Source organism: Cryptotermes secundus, unplaced genomic scaffold (assembly GCF_002891405.2).
Source record: "Cryptotermes secundus unplaced genomic scaffold, Csec_1.0 scaffold721, whole genome shotgun sequence".
Taxonomy (NCBI): Eukaryota; Metazoa; Arthropoda; class Insecta; order Blattodea; family Kalotermitidae; genus Cryptotermes; species Cryptotermes secundus.
The window spans coordinates 344460-365032 of NW_019733845.1; the positions used below are offsets into that span (position 1 = coordinate 344460).

Genomic DNA, 20573 nt, shown 5'->3' on the forward strand with positions numbered 1-20573 from the left:
GCGCCGAGCGAAGCCGAAGTGAGCCGAAGTTAGCCGAGTCCTAGCATCCTGGTCGCTATGCAAAGCGAGTCAACAGCGATGACGTCACCAAGGGCAGCACGGGTAAACAGGATTGCGAGAGACGACGGTGGTAACAGCGGTTACTACCGCTAGCGTTACTAGCAACACAGCGCCAGGCAACAAGGGTGCTTATTACGTGGCCGTTTTCTGTATTGTCCGATTGAGGCTACATTAGGTGCAGCGAAGGCTATTCAGAGTTAGTCCTGGAGCTACCTCAAAGTTAGTCCTGGAGCTACCTCCGAGTGAGTCCTGGAGCTACCTCTGAGTCAGTCCTCGAGTTACCTCCGAGTTAGTTCCGAGTTAGCCAGCAACCAGCCAGTTGTATTGTGGCATTTGGAGTGTAGTACTTGTGATACTGCAGATAGCAGTGGTTCTAAAACTGTCAATTGTGTGATTGTAAGTGCGAATGTGAAATAAAATTCGCTACATCAAATACCTCGTGAAGTTATTTGTCGCGTTATACGCCCAATACGCGACAATATTGTATGCATTTCTCATTGCTCCCATATATGCTACATTCCAAGCCTGTCTCATTCTCCTTGATTTTATCACCCCTGTATGTGGTGAAGCCTCCGATCATGCACTTTTCTCCACCCTTTTGTTCTCTCCTCCTATTTAGGTCCAAATATTCTCCTCAGCACCCTGCCCTAGAACACCCTCAAGGATTCTCTTCTTTCAGATTCAAAGACCATATTACACATGGTATAAAACAACACCTAAGTGCATAGTTTTGTGTATTTTAATTATGAAACATATTCAGAGAGCAGGTTGGAAGATGAAAGATTCTAAATTGGGCAAACAATTGAATTGCAGTTAAAATGGACAAATAGACTCATTAAGTGACATACAAATAAATCATTAATCTAAGATGCAAAGAAAAATATGTTTCGTGCTTCTATTGGAAATGATTCACTGTAACTACAGGTGCTGAAGCTGCAACAGAAAGTGAATGAACTGCAGAGTCAGGCAGAAGATCTCCGTGACGACAAGAAGAGTCTGAACCTAAGAGTCAAAGAGCTGAAGGAGGAGCTGGAAGGTCGACCTGACAAAGTGGCCACCCAACGGACTATTGATGAACTGCAGTCTAAATTATTGGCTGCTGAGACTCTCTGTGAGGAGCTGATGGATGAGAATGAAGACATGAAGAAAGAGCTTAGGGATCTGGAAGAAGAGATAGAGGAAATGCAAGACAATTTTCGGTACCATTTCTGAATAGTCATTTTCCTTTTCCACAAGAATTTGGAGACTGAAGAAAGCAGGCTTCTGGGATTTGGCACCGTGTATATGTGGTGTTAACTGACATTTCGGAGGAACGGATCGCCTCTATCTTCAAGGTAGAAGGAAAAATATAAGAAATTTGCAGGCGTAGAGACCGTGAGAACCGGTACAAGCAGACTATTCCTCCGAAACGTCGGTTAACACCACATATACACGGTGCCAAATCCCAGAAAACTGCTTTCTTCATAGTCACTGACGTGAAAACCTCAAATCTTACAATTTGGAATCTGTTCCATTTTTCCTACAAGAGCTTGTGTGATTGCCATTTATAGATCTCTTCTTGAATTCTGTCTGCATATTGCCCCTAGTGTCATGTGTACTGTATATTTGATATCATTGCCTATGTTTATAGTATTTAGCCTGCTCCGTTAGCTCTTCATTTTGTAACTGGTTGAAGTTACTTTTGGCATCCATATAACGAAGATCTTATATGCAGTTTGTATCCTTTCATTCTTCCTCATAGAACAGTTTCACTTTTGAAACACATATCAGAAGATGTGTTAATTGTGCTTTGTTTCCCAGAAAAACAAATAAACATGGTTGTGATGCCGTAAGGTTACCTCGACATTTAGATGCAGTGAATATAACTAGCATGACAAAGGGTTGAGACCAAGCTTTCCATTGAGGTAGCGTCAGATACTGATATATAATGTCATATATGGGGGTATATAACGGGTTCTAGATCGGATGATTGGATTTATTGGCACTTTGGTTACAAGTTCTTTTAATCACACTCAGTTATCAGTTTACCATTGCACAAACACTAGAATTCTCTCTCTTTACTAGTCATCTCCTGGCAATGGATCTCAACACAGAAACTAGCACTTCAAATCCTATGAAGTTTTGTTGTTATTTTGTTTTCAGTCTCCCTGTACTAATCTGTGCTAATCTGTACTCAGTCTTCACAATTCACTAAGGACATGCTCCATTCTCATCCTTGTACTCTCAACTGCACCAAACTGCAACTAATCTAAGTCAAAGTCAGTGGTAGGAGATCCTCATTATATAGGCTCCGCAAAGACAACACAGAAAACGCAAGTCACATGATTGCTACCCTTAGTTCATTGAAACACTAACTACTGCCTAGCAACGAGCTATAACATTTGTCCACTGAGATACAGTTTCCTTTGTTGTGCATTGGATCATGTTTACTGAGCCATTGCTTAGCAATGCTTTGGGCAAATCCGTTACATTGTTCCCTCCTTAAGGCTGTTCATGCCAGATGGCATAACGGTGAATCACCGTTCCTTCTTTTCAAAGGGTTCCTGCTCATGGCATCTTCTTGTGATTTGGCTCCTCCTCTTGCCATTACTATTCCTTAAGGCCAGCTCATCCCAAACAGTTCCCTTATAAGGTTCCAGTTCGTCAAGGTTATCACCATTATCCAAAGTTTTTTCCCCCGCTTACATTTAATTACTTACTTACTTACGGAGCTGAGCCCTTCTTGAGGAGAAGCTAATCTGCAGCTACTCAAGAATTTCCCAGCATTTTATGGAACATGAAGGTTCGTTACTGTGTTCACAAGAGCCCTCCACTGGTCCCTATCCTTCAGCCAGATCAATCCCATCCTATCTCTCTAAGCTCCATTTTAATATTGTCCACCCACCTACGTCTTCGTCTTCCTACCCTTATCCTATATGCATTCCTTATCTTCCCCATTCGTGCTACATGCCCTGCCCACCTCATCCTCCTTGACTTGATCATTCTAATTATACTTGAAGAAGAATACAAGTTATGAAGCTCCTCATTATTCAGTTTTCTCCAACCTCCTATTGCTTCATTCTTCTTCAGTCCAAATATTCTCCTCAATGCCGTGTTCTCAAACACCCTCAGTCTGTGTTCCTCCCATAATTTCAGAGACAAAGTTTCATACACATACATAACCACAGGCAAAATTATAATTTTGTATATTCTAATTTTTATGTTTTTGGACAGCAGACGAGAAGACAAAAGGTTCTGGACTGAATGGTAGCAAGCATTACCAGAGTTCAATCTCCTCTTAATTTCCTCCTGAATCAGGTTTTGATTTGTTATCGTTGTTCCCAAATATCTGAACTGTGTCACATTTTCAGAACATCTGTTTCCTATCGTTATGTCTTGATTTTGCACTGCATTTTGGTGACAAGACAGCAACATATACTTAGTTTTCTCTGTGTTTACTTCTACACCAACCTCCCTACTTGCATCAGTTAAAGTTTGTGTGTTTTTCTTTATGGTATCTACAAGGGTGAGTCAAATGAAAGCCATAAATTTTTTTAATTTAATTTATTGAATGAAAGCGGTACACAACTATATCATTTTTGTATATAGTCTCCATTTCATTCGATACAGGCCCTCCTTACAAAGTGTATGGATTCCTCTAGAAAAAACTTCTTATTGTCTGCACAACTACTCATGCACCACCTGCTGTGCCTCTTCATCAGAACAGAACTTCTTTTCTCCCATTGCCTCTTTGAGTGGCCCAAATGTGGTAATCACTTGGGGCTAGGTCTGGTGTGTATGGCGGATGTGGAAGACACTCAAAGTGCAAGTCTTGGATTGTTGCAACTGTTGCATGGGCAGTATGGGGCCAAGCATTGTCATGTTGCAAAAGGGACATCTCTAGTCAAAAGTCCACGTCACTTTGATCTGACTGCAGGTCGAAGATGATTATTCTGCTTCAAGGCACCACAGAAGTTCTTCACAGGCGTCAACACATCGTCATTTCAATTCTGGAGTCAGCTGCCATGGCACCCGCCTTGCAGACACTTTGTGAAACTGGAGCACATCGTGAATGACATGGTGTGCTGATCCGTGACTCATGTTAAGAATTTCGGCTAATTCATCCACCAACACTTGGCAATTCTCCATCACTAGGGCTTCAACTGCTGCAATGGACTCAAGGGTCACAACTCTGTGCGCCTGACCTGGACGAGGAGCGTCTGCCACGGACATCACACCATTTCTGAATTTCCTACTCCACTCGTACACTTGCTGCTGTGACAGGCATGCATCACCATATTGAACCTTCATCTGTTGATGAACTTCAGTCGGTTTCACACCTTCACTGATCAAAAAACGAATTACAGAATATTGTTCTTCTTTCAATCATGTACGTAGTGGAGCAGCCATCTTCAAGCCGGCACTGTGATGGTGTTCTGTTTGTCTGCATTATACTGCCACCTATAGGATACTCTTTATAGCATTGGTAACATATCTGCCAACCTATAGGACAGTGCACAATATTTCGAATTTTTATCTCAGTTTTACGGTTTTCATTTGACTCACCTATGTATGTAGGTGAGTCAAATGAAAACCTTAAATATTTTTTTGAGTATTATTTATTGTGAACAAGTGGTACAAAGCTGTATCACTTTGCAACATAATCTCCCCCACGCTCAATGCAAGTCCTCCAGCGCTTACAAAGTGCATGAATTCCTTTAGAAAAAAAATCTTTTGGTAGTCCGCGCAACCACTCATGCACCGCGTGATGTACCTCTAATGTTTAAACTTGCTGCAATTTTATTCAGTGTCACTCGGCGGTTTTCCCTCACTGTGGCTTCAACTGCTGCAGTGTTCTCTGGAGTCACAACTTGATATGCCTGACCCAGACGAGGAGCATCTTCCACTGAAGTCACACCATTTGCAAACTTCCTACTCCATTTGTACACTTGCTGATGTGATAAACATGCATCACAATATTGAAACTTCATTCTTTGATAAATTTCAATAGGTTTCACATCTTCACTACACAAAAACCGAATAACAGAACGCTGTTCTTCCCTGGTGCAAGTCTCAAGTGGGGCAGCCATCTTATACTGGTGCTGTGATGGTATTCATGCATCTGCGCTATTCTGCAACCTACAGGCCATTCTGCACGCTGTTTGTAGCATGCTTACCAACTTACAGGATAATGGCGCAAAATTTCGATTTTTAATACAAATTTAAGGTTTTAATTTAACTCACCCTCATGTATTATCACCCAGTAGATTCACATCATCAGCATAGACCAACAGCTGGTGTGTCCCATTTAATTTCAGTCCCACCTGGCTCTCCTAGACCTTCCTAATGGCATATTCAAAAGCAAAGTTGAAAAGGAGTGGCGATAGATTATCTCCTTGTCTTACACCATTCTGGATAGGAAATTTATCAGACGAATGTTTACCTACACGGACTTTACTATATGTTTCGTTTAAACACATTTTAATCAGCTTAACTAGTTTCATAAACTGTCAGAGTATTGTACAATACTTCCCTCCTAACTGAATCATAGGCTTTCTTGAAGTCCACAAATAGCTGATGTACTGTCTCATTGTACTCCCATTTTTTCTCCAATATCTGACGAATGCAAAAGATCTGATCTGTAGTTGATCTGTTACATCGAAACCCACACTGATGAGCCCCAATAATTTCACCTGTGTATGGACTTATTCTCGAGAGAAGAATATTGGATAAAATTTTCTATGAAGTTGATATCAGTGATATCCCCCGATAATTACTACAGTCACTTTTATCACCCTTCTTGTGAACTGGTACAATAATAGACTCCTTCCATTGATCAGGCAATTTGTCCTTATGCCAAATAGAAATAATCAGCTTATGGCTCTTAGAATGTAATATTTTGCTTCCTGAGTGCTACTAGGTTGTTCTTTCGTTTTGGAATGGGTCGATCCCTGCACAAGATCCAATTCCTGATTTTTCGCATCCTGCTGGAAATCCTACTGCTTGCCTTACGATCTCCAACCTGATGGTCTTCCTGTAGATCCTGCTGGTTGTCCTCTCACTTCCAAGATGTAGCTGCTCCTCGAAGTCTTGGTTCCTGGTTCCATTGGTGCCTTCCTGGTCCATCAGTTATCTCCTTCTGCATGTCCATCCTTTCTGGGTTCATCTTGCAAATTTATTCATGGTCTGATTCTTCCATCATCTCTGTTGAACTGATGGTCCTTCATGACTGCATCCCCGAAGCCCATGTCCCTTGTGCTGTGCCACCTTTGCACAGCAGATCATCTTCCTGCCAGCTCCCTCAAATTCCTTCCATGGTCCACAAATTCATTGGATCAGAATTTTCCTGAAGACGTTTCCCTTGCACTGTGCCACTGCTGCATTATATTATTAGTCATTTGATGTGATGTTTAATCTCATATATTTTTTAAAAAAACTGACTTGTCCAATTGTACATAATGTAACAGTTATGGATGTTAAATCAATCAATCAATCAATCAATCAATCAAGGTGTGAAACATGTTGCAGAGAGGACCAAGCTGATGAATACACATCACTAAAAAAGGAACTGGAACAGACAAATAAGAATTGCCGTATATTGTCATTCAAACTGCGCAAGGCAGAACGAAAGGCTGAACAATTAGAGGCAGAAAAGTTAGAAGTAGAAAAGAAGTTCAAGGAGGTTGCTGGAGGTCAGACAGGGCTTGAGAAGGTGGAGAGAGTGAAGAAGTTAGAACAAGAATTGGCAGTTGCAAATGAGGTTAGTAAATCTTGAGAGCACCAGCAAATAGGATCTAGTGGTAGTGCTTCTGATTTGTTTTCCTTAAATGTCTAGTTTGAATTTCAGTCGTGATACTATCCTCACTGAGTTTTCCACAGCCCCTTCAGACAGCTGCTGCGAAATTACCTGAAATTAGGCCATGATCTGTTCTTTCCACATCATTTCCAATTGTTGATTAATCATACTACTATTTATCACTATTTATTGACTTTCTGGGTATCCTATTTTTTTAAACAATTTTTTGGGTTCTGGACTCTGCCTCTGTCCTTGGGTAAATACCTACTCATTTGGACTTAGCTGGTAGAACTAGAGCCATCTCCAAATCTGGAACTGACACAACACTGGATATATAAACCAAATGCAACCTACTCCATCACCAGGTGTTAAAAGCCAGAAATTTAAAATGCCACATGGATGAGGCCTAGTGCCTATGGCCAGGCATAATGGGATGGCCAGAAACAATAAAGCCAAAACTTTAAGAATCAAATTCTAAAAAGGACAACTGTGGATCATATAATGTCAAATGATATTGAATAGTCTCTTACTGTAAAATCACAGATAAGAAAATGATACACATACATACTTAAACAATAGTTATCAATATTGCTTTCTTTGCTGTTAGGTCCTCTTTTGTATTTCGGAAATTTTGTCTGCTTGAATTTTAATCCCCTGTATTTAATGGATGTGTATACATACCTGGGATGATAAAAGAAACAAAAACAAAGTCTGTGGCATGAGTCTGCAAGCGAACTATACCGACTGAGTGACTGCCTCTTGTCAGTGAAGTTTTTCTTTTATTGCTAGTAGGGTGAGACTAAGTCCCTTGTACTGCGGCCACTTCTGGCCTATTGTAACAGCCCAAGATGATAGGTGAGGGTGATTATGGAGCAATTGGTGGAATGAAGATTGGCAGGGGAAACTGAAGTACTTGGAGAAAACCTGCCCCAGCGCCACTTTGTCCACCATAAATCCCACTTGATCAGACCCTGGCTGGAACCCAGGCCGCTGCAGTGGGAAAACAGTGACTAACCGCTTGAGCTATGGCACGGCCTTTCAGTGAAGTTAGTGCCATCTTCAGCAGATAGAGGGTGTCATGTGGTCAGCACAGTGCATTCCAAAGCCATTGAATTCGGTTTTCTAGAGCAGAGCCACTGTTTTTTTTAAATAGCTCCTCAATTATCCTCACGAGGCTGAGTGAACCCTGTTCCAGAACCACCACTACTCAGAAAATCATGTAGTTCATGAATTGAATATGGACCTCTGGATCTGTAGCCAGGAACTCTGACTACTAGACCACAGTGGCGGTCTCTGGGTTGATAAATAACGTCCAAAATTCAGTAATTACAGAAAACAGAAAGCTTTATTTGTTCCAACCATGCTGCAGGTTTAATGATAAAACAGACATCTTTGGAAAAGGAAAATATTTATCAAAGATACTTGCATCTTCCAGAAAAACCAAGAAATAAAAATTCCAGAGTCATAAATAGCAATGCATCTGAGACAGAGAAGGAAATGTGTATGCCTTCTGACTTTTTTTAATATCAAAGAAATTATCCATCACAAATTTCTTCCTCCAAACAGTCACCCAAAGAATGCACTTATACCTTCAAGTTCTGGGTAACTTACAATATTGTATTCATTAAAGAAGACTTGAACTTCTAACTGGATCTTGTGTGACAGTGTATCTTCCCACACATCACTTCCAGTAAACTGATATTTGTACAAGAAACAAGTTCTCTAACAGCGCTGAAGCTTGTATCATATTCGCCTAATTTTGCCCATTGTTAATCTTTCATGCTTCTGAAGCTGAAAACTTGTAGAATGGTAGGATTGGCTATAACAAAGTTAAGATTTTATTTTGTATCCTTTTGGCTTTATATTTCAAAATTCTGTTAATGGTTCCAGATACCTTATAGTATACTGCATTTTCTATGTGTCATCACATTCATAGTAAATATTGAACCCAAACATTTAAAAGTATACAGCCCATTCCATACTTCTCATAAAATTTATACTACCTACTTAACAGTTTATTTCGATAGGTTGCTGTCCGCTTGCAGAAAGAACTGGATGAAACAAATGCCAAGCTCAAAGCCAAGGAAGAAGCAAACAATAAAGAAGCAACAAAGAAAAAGGCTCCTATGTTGGGAACAGTTGGAAAAGTTTCATCAGGCGAGGTCAGTTCAACAAGTAGTAAATCTTGTCATATTCATAATCATTTACTGCTTTTCCAGAGAAGGGGAGGCAGTTCTATGGCATAGCTTTCTATGCTCTTCCCTGGCCTTCCACATGCACTTTCCTGTCTATACACATCCTTTCCTTGCTTTGTTTACATGTCTGCTGTTGGTTTCCCCAATTTATCTACTGTCCTTCATTAGTTTTTTTGACATCTTTACTTTTATTACAAAGGCAAAAATAATACCGTCTAATGTGACGGTGTCTGGGGTATGTGAAAAAAAAAAACAGAATAATTCAACATTTTTGTTGTTAGCGTTATCTTAACTGAAAAGTTGGAGATATTCTTGAACGCATGTAACCTCCTGTACTTGCAGCCGACTATAAATTAAATGCCATATCCATTCTTTGCTTCACGTTTGCAAGTCCCACCTACATTTTTTTGCACAGTCTGCTGCATTGTGATAGACATGAGGAAAAAAATGTAATATTGTAAATAGGCTGGAGGAATAGGAACAGGAATATAAGCAACTTTTTGACAAAACATGCATAAGAAATGTTTGTGACGATAAATATATTGACACATAACAGAAAAACACGTGAGGTAGTTTAAACCTCACTGATACTTCGACATACAAGCATTACAGTGTGGTTTGTTGTTAATACCGTGACTGGAATACCTGCAGCTGTTTGACGTTATGTACACAAGAAATGACTGTGAAACAGTTGTTATGCCAAACAGCTAAACTGTGAAATGCATATTATGGTAGTGGCACATAAACCATACATGAACCTGTACGTGTTAATTTTCTAACCCAACAAATATAAGTTTAAGTAAGTTATCACACTCAAAATTTAAGTAACTATGCAGTAAACATAGGTGGGATTTGCAGCATCTTGAGTCCCATGCCCATGTCATTATGCTGTTAGCACAGGTCTCATCTCATTATGTCCATCCACAGAATGACAAATTGAGATTGCATAATGAATTTCACCAATATCTGCTCACAAACGAAAGGAAATGTTAAGGCAAATTTTCATGTGACATTTGCGATTATGATAGTGTGTAATGTTTTAAAAGCTGGAAGGTCATGACAGATTTCATCAGAAATCTAAGTTTGATAAGTGGCAGAACCTTAAACATACACATGTATAGTATTCTGTGACTTCATCATCCAAGGTCAGGGGAAGGGGAAGCCTGTGTCACACAAAGGGGACCATACTGCATGGTGCCTCTGTGAACAACTCAAATGACACAGGCTGCTGGACTACTGAGGAAGCTTAGATAACATCATGTGATGCAGATTTTTCAGTCATTATAACTTAGTATGTTCAAAGAGGCCCTAATCACTTCTTCACAAATCTTTACCCATTCTCCATTTATGGTTGGTTTTCCCATTTTACTGGACACTATAACACTGGAAGCTTTGAAACATTTTTTTTAAATGTTCATGATATCAATCAGTCAAATAGAGAACTATATATCTATTGTTATCATCTATTTTGACGAAACAGAAGGTGTCTCGCGCATCACTGACCAGAGGTGGATCACAGGAAGATCCACAACAATTACTTCGGGACCTTCAGGACTCCTTGGAACGAGAAGCTGATTTGCGTGAACAGCTGCGTTTTGCAGAGGAAGAAGTGAGTTGTTGCATGTGTGAAATAGACCAGTCTCTTTAATGACAGGAATTTTCTTGTTTCTACATGAAATGCTGCAGATTATAAAACCACATATCGTGGCTTCCTAGGTTATTCAGCTGCTCTGATTTATTCTGGAAGTTTTCTGTTCTGCTCATTGAAACAAATATGAAATCCTCTGTTAGGAAGGGGGCTGAAAGCAGTTGCATTTCCAGTTTCACAGTCAGATTCTCGCTTTTATCAGCATTTGGTTGGAACTAAAATTTTGTTTTTCTTGCCACTAACCCTTTGTCTTTTACATCAGTTCTTAGTTGTCATATTCATACTACAAAACTATTTAACATTTATTATTTGAAAGATAATGATGTTTATAGCCTGTAATCTCAGCAGCAGTGATATTGCAGACTTGTATTTGTGAGGTCGGAAGGTCGCGGGTTCAAGTCCCAGTGTCATTGGATTTTTTCAATTGATCTAATTCTTCTGACCGCACTATGTCCCTGGTTTTGACTCAGCCTCTAACAGAAATGAGTACCAGGAATTAATTAAATAATTTTCTTGGGGAGTAAAGCGTGGCCAGTGCGTAAAGCTGACAACCTTACCGCCATCTTTGAGCCAATTGTCTAGATAATGTGGGACCCTCAATGTCTCACAGCTCTGTGGGCCTTCAAGGCCTGTTACAGGGATAGCTTTACTTAATTACTACCCAATTTGAATCATGACTGGCTTAATGCTTACTTTTGTAGTTTTCCTCAGTCTCTCCAGATGAACTCTGGGATGGTTACTTTCAAATAGACGACAACCATTCCCTTTGGAATTTATTCATTATTCATGATCATCTTCCCGTCACATGTAGTGCTGCATAACATATAGAGTTAAAGCAGTGTTGTTAAATAACCAAAGAATCATTTAGTCAGACAGTACTTACATTGTACTTCTCCAGTGGTATGCTTCATCTCTTTTCTTGCTCATATAAATTTTGAGAAATATAGTTTTGTTTTCCAGTAAACTTAATTGCAAACTAAAATTCTAACCATCTGCATTTTCTGTATGTGTGTGGGCATTCATGAAGCCTCCAACAGGTAAAAGGATGTAGTGAGTATACAGTCATATATTTCTTTCAAGAGAAATATGGCCTGACATAAACACTACTCAGGCAGGTGGCACTATAATACTGGCTCCTCCATTGCTCTCTGATAGTGCAGGTAGTGCAGTGTTTATGCTTCTTATAATAGAACAAGAGAGAAACAGGATGTTAGTAAAGGGACGAAATATTTTTGGATTGTGATCTTCTGGGCTGTGGCTCCATGTAGGTTGTAGTTACCAATCATTTTATCATTTTGAGGGAACCTCCTGCCCCAGAGAACGCATGTGTGCAGTCATACAACCAGTTAACTCTTCAACGCCATATGACTTTCCTATTCACTTCTCTGGGCAAAGGACATTTAAATGTTGAAATTTCATAGTGACAATTTCACTTTAATTGTAATAAATCTGTAGGAAATAATAACTTTTCTCCAATTTTGATAGTACATTCACAGAAATGATCAAACTCTGAACAGAAGTGCCACAGTATTTTAAAATAATGCTGGCATAATGAATTTATGAAAATCATGTAAGAAAAATATTTTATTGGCATTATTATCTTATGAATTGAGTTTAGTGTTGTTATTTCAAATAAATTGCACACACATCACACCAGTACAATGTTTTATCTCTTCCTGTACTTCTGACAAAGTATACTTCTGCGTAGTCTTGCTTTCTTCTCAGATGTGGAATGTGACTTATAAAATATCTTTCTGTTAGTGGAATCAGGCTTGAACTTTGCGTTCCACAGTATTGCCATACTACATGAACATTCTTTCAACTGACTGAATTATTAATGACAATTGATCAATTCTGCTCCCATTGGCAGGCCTGTATATTTTAATAACAGTCAAAATTGAGGTATTTGGAAGACTGCAGAGTAACTTCACATACTTTGTCTCCATCAGATAAGAGTGTAGGAGTTCGTCTTGTATTGAAATTGCTTCAATTATTTCTTTACTTCATATTGCAAATTTTTAATGTTATGACTATCATACATGGAAATCTAAGTGATGTGTTTTGTAAGTTCATGTTGTGGCAGAAGCAGGGCCATAACAGAGATGTGATAACTCACTCAGTATAGCAACTAGGTTACAGGCTGAATGACAAAGGAGTTGGTATTTAATTCCTGGTAAGGGCAAGCGATTTTTATCTACCCCACGTAATTGAGGCCTGCTTTAGGACCCAACCAGCCTCCTAACCAATGGGATCTAAGGGGCTATTCTGTGGGGGTAAAGGGACCAGGACCATAGGCAGAGACAGGCACTCACTGTAATGTAACACACAAATTGTTGGAGTAGAGAACGATTTTGAAGATCTGTAATGGAATATAAATGTTGCAGGGAAATTAAATTGTTACTGCAAATATAAGTACTGAAACTTCATAATCTCTCTTTGATATCATATCAGAAACTGGATTCAAAATATGAGCTGGATTTTGTTGAGGCACTAGCCATGCTTCATATGTGTGTCATAAGATGACTTGTGAATAAACAGTTGGTGTGCCATGTGAGCTGAAAAGTTAATTGTGATAAGTTGATAAGTTCAGAATTTTACAAGTCCTTTGCTAGAACCATCATCTCATTTTCCACTTGAATACACCTCATGCCTTGTCCAGGTTTATATCCATTCCGTATGTGTTACAATTGAATATGGTAGCCAGTGCTCTCACAGTTGCAATTTCTACCTTGTAAAGAGAAAGAAATATATGGTAATATTCATCTCTGCAGTTATGTAGAAATAGGGTAGACTGTTTGTGCAGTGGAGTGATTAATTTAATGAACTACTGGTCTGTGCTGCCAAATTAAGAACTTCTGTTAATGTCTTACCCAAGAAAATGCCTGAAGTTTGGCCTCTTTCCTCTCTTATCACAATAATAAGCTTTTTATAGAAGTTTTTGGTTACTGGTCCATTTTTAGGATGCATGTTTTAGTAGGTTTGTAAAGACAGACATTGTAACCCTTCTGCTACATAAGATTGTAATTATATTTTTTCAGAAGTGTATAAATAGTTCTTGTTCATATGTATCACTTTTGCAAAAGTCAAAGTGCTGCATAAAGTATAAAATGCAGCAGATAAAATTCATATTCAGCATAAAGTGTAGTCACAAGAGAAACATAAATTTCCTTCTTAGATTATGTACAATGCATGCATTTTATTCATATGTTTTCTATTAACTGTGTTCAATTTATGCCGCCAAAAATCCACGATGAAATTATACTAGCACCCGTTTTGTTTAACTGTTAGCATATTTTCATCACTTGTGACAAAAGATGTTAGTAGATGAAGTAGACTGAGTAATGAGGAAGAATGTTATCTTATTTGCTTACTTGTCTTCTTACATGCTTCCTTTACTTTCTTCTTAAACTGTGGTTCTCAAGTATAACTTTTTGTGACTGTATTAATGAACAAAATGTTTGCTGTGGTCACATTCTCATTCTTTTAATATTTTGTTACTGGACAGTTCCATTGTCTGGTTAAGACCACCATAATTTTTTGGATATCTGTGTTTATACTGCAACATATTTAGAATAACTGTAGATGGAAAATGGATTGTGAATAGTTTTATCGAACACTTACAGGTCATAGTTAGTTAGTTATTGGAGAGGGTGGGTTTCCCCATGCACTTAGACCAGTATTGGTCCATTGTGCTTCCCTCTACGATATTCTACCAGTCTCTATATCCTACCGATAATGGTGTGTACCATCAGTCCTGACCAAGCCAGCGAGTTCTCAACTGGCTTGGCAGTATCTATAATGCTTCCCCCATCTATCAGAGGCCTTAGAGACTGCTGTTGGGCGGGAAACGTCCTTGAATTTGGCTCAGTGATCTCCTTTGGAGATATGAGGTTTTTTACGTGCCATAAAGCTACAACACTGGACCCACGGCTTAAAGTCCCTCCCGGAGGACTTGTTCCCTGAATTTTTCCGCCCTTAAAAATTCAAAGACCTCCGCCGGGTATTTGAACCCATGTACCATGAGTCATGAGGTGGGAACATTACCTCTAGACTACGGAGGCCACTCTTACAGGTCATAACTACAATACTATTGCTAATCTCCATGCTTTACAAATCACTAGCACTAATTAAAACCTCTCAGTCTTCACTAGTCATATCCTGGAAACAGATTTTAACACAGTAATTATGACAGTCTCACTGTAACTACAGCACATATAAAGTCTTTTTCACGGCTGGACTTTCAGTTCTCAGCTGACTATAGTGCTATCTCTTCACAGCTTCCCTTGCAGAACTTAACTGAACTGGTTGCCCATATTCTCTTCTTTGTAAGCACTTTTCACTGATCTAGTTGGAAACACCATTTTCAGTGGTAACTAATGTTGTGTTTTCTGAGGTTACCTAGAAATGGGTTTCATAACACCATTGTTTATTTGCCTTTTGCATAGCAACGTCTGTACACGCTACACTACACATAGTGATACTGAGCAAGATAATGGACAGTTTCTAAAAACACAATCTCTTGTTGTTGCTTTGCCATTCTTATGAGCCTTTAGAGCTATCTTAAATCACTTTATTCAGATACTTTCCACATAAGTAATTGGTTTCCACATGCATACAAAGTACAGTAGTTACACTTGAGAATCAATGTTCTGAATTATTTTTCCCATTTTTGAAACTAACCTCAGCTTCAGAGGAGCAGAAAACAGAGGATCATCATCAGAGATAACAGTGCTGATGGTAGACACACACCAACATTACCATCATTGCAGCCAGATGTTGTTCCGTCATTAAAGTACCAGCAAGAAATATCCTCTGTCAACATTTCTAGAAGTCAGTTCCAGTATGCTACTACTCAAAATCTTGGAGAAACTTACAGAAATCCAAGAATATCTTCTGGAACACAAAAGAGTGTCTTGAAACTTCCTGTAACTTCACAAACAAGGCCAGTTATAATCCGAAGTCTTATTGATACTCAGATGCCCCCACTGACTTCTGGAGAAGCTGTGAAAAATGCTGTTGGTATTGAGACTATAAAGGCCACAGATTTGGCATCAACTGAAGACAGACAAATGGATTTGGATATATCAGATGTAAGAAATACAGTGAAAATAGCAGAATCAACTCAAACGGATCCCTTAGTACAGGTTTCTGTTGAAATGCAAACAGAGGAATTTCTAGCAATAACAGAAATATCTGAGGCAGACTTTCCTAAAGAGCTTCAGACATCTGTTTTCCCTCAAAGTACTTCAGAAGAAACATGTATTTATTTGAAGCTTTCTAAAGAGCTAGGAACTTCTGTAGAAACTCAGACTCTTTCACTTGAAACACAAACTGTTTCTACTGAAACTGAACGTATTGCAGTGACATCTGTACCAGTTCAAACTAAAGAGTCACCAGAGAAGGAATTTGTGACTGCTTCAAATTTAGAAAGAAATTCAGAAATTCAGAAAACTGTGATTGGCAGTGAACATCAGCCACTGCTGCCAGAATCTCAAGAGCCATTATTAATTTCATCCAGTATATTTGAAGAAAATATCTCTACTCCTCCATATACTGCCAGATTAGAATCTGACACATCTCTTGAAGAATTTACAGAGCTGCAAATATCTGTTGCAACACAAACAGATTGCTCAGCATCATTTCCACTCTCAGTGATGAGCCCTATGCGACAGTTCCAGTTTTCCATACCAACGGTTTTCCCATCTGGCTCTCTCCTCTGTAGAAGTTCACCGATGAGAACACTACTAACAACCATAGGTATGATCTTTTTTAAGCTGTAGATGAGAATACTCAAACTGATAATGCAAAAACACATTTTTTGTAACGACATGGTCTTTTCGATTTAAATTTGTAGCTGTAGAAGATATGTCAGTAATTATTCTTTATAATTGCACAGAAAATAATAATAAAAAATCGTTTAATGGAGAACTCATTGTACCGTATATCTGAATATCCAGTTGGCTCATTAAGTGAATAAACACCTGCATGATTCTCCAGTTTTCTGACTTTACACTACATTATTTGTAGAACAGTTAACTCCCATGCAGACTGATTCTTCCATATAAGTGAGATGTAAGTGCTAAACATTGTGAGTTCAGAAAAGAAGATATTTTTAATCTACTAGTTATTTGTCTGATAAGAGAATTCATGTGGAGTGGCATATAATTATTTACATGAAGGAAAGCTGGAAGAAATGAGAGATGCATTAAAAGATCTGTACTTCTGTAAACATTATAATTTGTGTCAAATATATATACATTATGGTATATTTCAGTAGTCCACACTAAATACGGTTTCATGAGAAATGTGTTTTTGTTCCTCAAACGGAGTTTTGTTTTGTGAAAGCTGAATAACAAAATAATCTGAGTGAGACATTTTCTTTGCTTGTTGTAGTTTTATATTTGTTGTTCCACCTTTGCCTTTTATGTGTTGACATATTATCAGATGGTTTTCTTTTTCGCATTAAAATTTTTGTGTTACTGTATAGGTGTAATATACAGTTAGTTCTTGATTTTCAATGGGATTGCATTCCCAGAAACAAGAATGTATATCATATCAAAGTAAGAGATGAATAACTCAGTTCTCAACTGTATTTATTACTCAAAATGATGTTGTATGGACATGAATAATGGGAAATTAAATGCAGTCTGGTTTTAACCAGTGTTATTACAGTGAAACAATTCTAATCCAAACAATGTAAATGTGAGACTACCTGTCTTCATATAAACTTTTATATAGTCCAGCTCATTTTGGTTTCCTCAGCTTGTGGTGGGGGCTGCATCTTGTGGAAATAGATTTCTGTCATTTTCTTTGTATTTTAATATTACCATTACATGACCATGACAACAAAAGATTTTGAGAAGAATGAATATATACCTTGTAAAAATCCCAGCTGGATTACTAGCTATTCTGACTTGAGAGTTTTTGTAATTTTTCTCATTCTCACCAGAGACATGATCAGATAACACACTGAAACATAACATAACCTGTTTTATATCATATTCTTACTTACTCACCATTTATGACTATCTTCCCTTATCATTTGACATCGTATAATCCCTTCAGTTCTTACAGCATCCCTAAATACTCGTAATATATGAATCAAACAGTCAGTCTGAGTACTTCATATTAATTTTCAAGGTATAGTTACGAATTAGCAATAAATCATCAATTCATGAGTCACCCTATTCCTTGTTGTGCCAGTAATTCCTGGATAGGAAAGAAAATGTCATGCAGCACTAGAAATATCATGAAGTGGAGAGAGGCACTCAAATCATATATACAATTTTTGACTCTTAAAGTTGTTATTTGCAAGGGATGCAGATAATCTGAAGCATTAAGGGTGCAGCACACCACATGGATCAGCATCTAGGACCTAAATATGAACCACTGAATTCTTACTCTGTGGTGGCTGTGCAGGCTCCATATCAGAGTCTTGATCGGGCATACTACTGTGCCACTGACTGTCAGTTTCACTGTTGTTGCTGTGACTCTGAGAGCTGGTATCACTGTTTGCACAGTATTGTTTCCAGGAATGAGGTTATTGGCAGTATGGTGTGTCACCTCTGGAATGATCTATCTCTTTCCCAGTACTGGTTTTCAACTCCTTCTGTGTCTACAGAACCCTTCCCAGGCTCTCTTTCTCGCAAGTGACACCGTGTTTTCATGACTTGTAGTAATTTTTCTTTTAATTTTATTCTAAAATGCACATATGTAGAGGTAATCTAATAACTGTAAGTCCTTGTTTTTACATGATGTGATCAAGATAGCTTCTCTTTAGTTTTCAGTGGTAGAATTAGTTTACACAGCTCATTTTTTACATGGTTTTATTACAGCTCATGCCTTTCTTACAGAGCCAGGAAATCATGTCTGCCTTTTCTATGTAGGCTGATACTGATTTTTCAATTTGGAGACAATGATAAAATGCATTGTTGAGGACAGTTACTGACAGGGGAAGACTAAGGATCCATTTTTCAACTCTCCATTGCTCAAAATTTGCAGCATTCATATGACCATGATAGTCCCCCATTACACTCTCAACCCTGTAAAGATGTTCTGCATTAAGAAGAAATACATTAATTCCTCCTGGATGCAGCATAAGCCTGTCTGCAGAGTTCACATCTGTCTGAACACTTGTGACTTCTTTGCTCTTTCAGCAGTTAGGTTAGGTTGCTCTCAACCCATGGTCCATCTGTATACAAAACTGGATGTCCCTAAATCTGGTATGCCTGTATTTTTGCAAGATATTCTGACTGCCAGTTAATCATATCTGCTGTCTCAGAATTTTTCATTTCAACTAGCTTTTTCAGCATTTAAATCCTGGTTTTTTTTTTTGCAACTATTTCTGATGGGTATGCCCATTGTGAATGGCAACCCAGCACATATATTTCGGTTGCTTCTGGTGTGCCATGTGTCACTTTCAGGCACTTCTTCCTTAGTGTCACTTCAGAATTAGGGGAGGGCTACTGATGGCATGGCAAATTTTCGTACTTATTATCAATGGCTATTTCCTCTTTTGAATCTGTGTGTAGCTATGACAGTGTCACTGATAAAGCACATGTAAATGGTTAGTCATTGCTAACCACAGGGTGAGCTGCTTAGTGCTCACATAAATTGTTGAGTTCTGTCATTCATCTGCGCCTCATATCACAGAATTTTCTCACTGATTTCCACATTATATTCCTAAATTACACGTAAAGTAAAGTAAAGCCATCAGGTTGTCGTATGATTAGTCATGGATCCCTAGAATATTTTGTTCCACTCTTTCTGTAGTTGCCATGCTGCCACAGGCCATTGTTTCAATGACAACAAGGTGGTGAGTCAGCCTGTAAAGGTTGGTATTTTAACAGATTTGATCAAAACATTGCCAGGCAATGATTCAGTAAACAGTTTCCAACATGCAGCAATACAGGGAAAACTGTGTTTTCTATGTGGTTAGCTTCCACGCAATGGTACAACTTTGTCTTCTGTGTAGTCCTTGCTGCAGCTCTATAATGAGATTCCCAGAATAACCAAAGGTGTTGAGAGCCAGTTGCCTGTAGGACATAGCAATGGCAAGTTCGTAATTGAAGGAGTATTAGAAGTCGGCCAGTGAGGACTTAACATGTGATTTGAAGACTTTATGTGTGCTGCAGTGCAGTGATGTTTGGAGTGTGACAGTTATAGTTCCTGTGTTAAATTCATTGCCAGGAAACGGATAGGAAAAACCTAGCAGAGGTGTAGCCATTGTTTAGATCTGTTACCTAGCAATGACTAGTAAAAGCGGATATAGAAGACTTCATTTATGTGTAATATTTACAGTTATCTTGAACATGTTATAATTAATTGTATTTAAGACTACTGAATATCCAACAAATTAATTCGCCAATCCAAACCCTATCTACAGGTCACTAATACATGTGACAGTATACAGTATATGACTGAGATTTCCACATGTGCATTGCTACCCTCTCTGTTGCCTCATTAATTATTAACAATAGTCGTTTCCAATGTGATTTCTTATCGCACCTATCAGTTATGTTCACTGTTACTCCCATGCCCTCCTGGTGAATGGTAATGTGGGGTCATTATTAATGTTCACCACACGCACTTGCTATTTGCCTATTCTCACTGTTCGTTCACTTTGTTGAGAAGTTAGTCGAAGCCCTTGCAGCCAGGGGGGGACTAGTCGATGCTGGCTGCGGTGAGGCCGGTTGGCTGGACTGGTAGGTGCTGATAACCGATGGTTGAACCAGTTGCAGCGCGGCTACTAGTAGACTCGCTGCTGCGGTGTTTTCTTGCTGCAGGCATAGCTCTGACTGGGCTGCTGTCTCGGAATGAACTGCTCATACCGTTGGCTCCTGGTCTTNACGTTTATCTTATTAGTGCTGCATGATAGTGACACAAATGGCTATTC

The 20573-nt window shown here is 38.7% G+C and overlaps 1 protein-coding gene across 3 annotated transcripts in view; it reads left to right on the forward strand.

The window, feature by feature from the left end:
- The window catches only part of LOC111868269 (trichohyalin), a 137376-nt gene that overhangs the window by 46146 nt on the left and 70657 nt on the right, over positions 1–20573 (forward strand). For 2 of the 3 annotated variants that reach the window (XM_033752981.1, XM_033752982.1), the window contains exons 10-13: positions 985–1259; positions 6568–6799; positions 8863–8997; positions 10511–10639. In XM_033752981.1, the coding sequence (XP_033608872.1) occupies positions 985–1259; positions 6568–6799; positions 8863–8997; positions 10511–10639 (771 nt within the window). Of the gene's footprint in view, positions 1–984; positions 1260–6567; positions 6800–8862; positions 8998–10510; positions 10640–15363; positions 16436–20573 lie in introns of all 3 variants that reach the window. The other variant, XM_033752980.1, reaches the window with a different exon arrangement.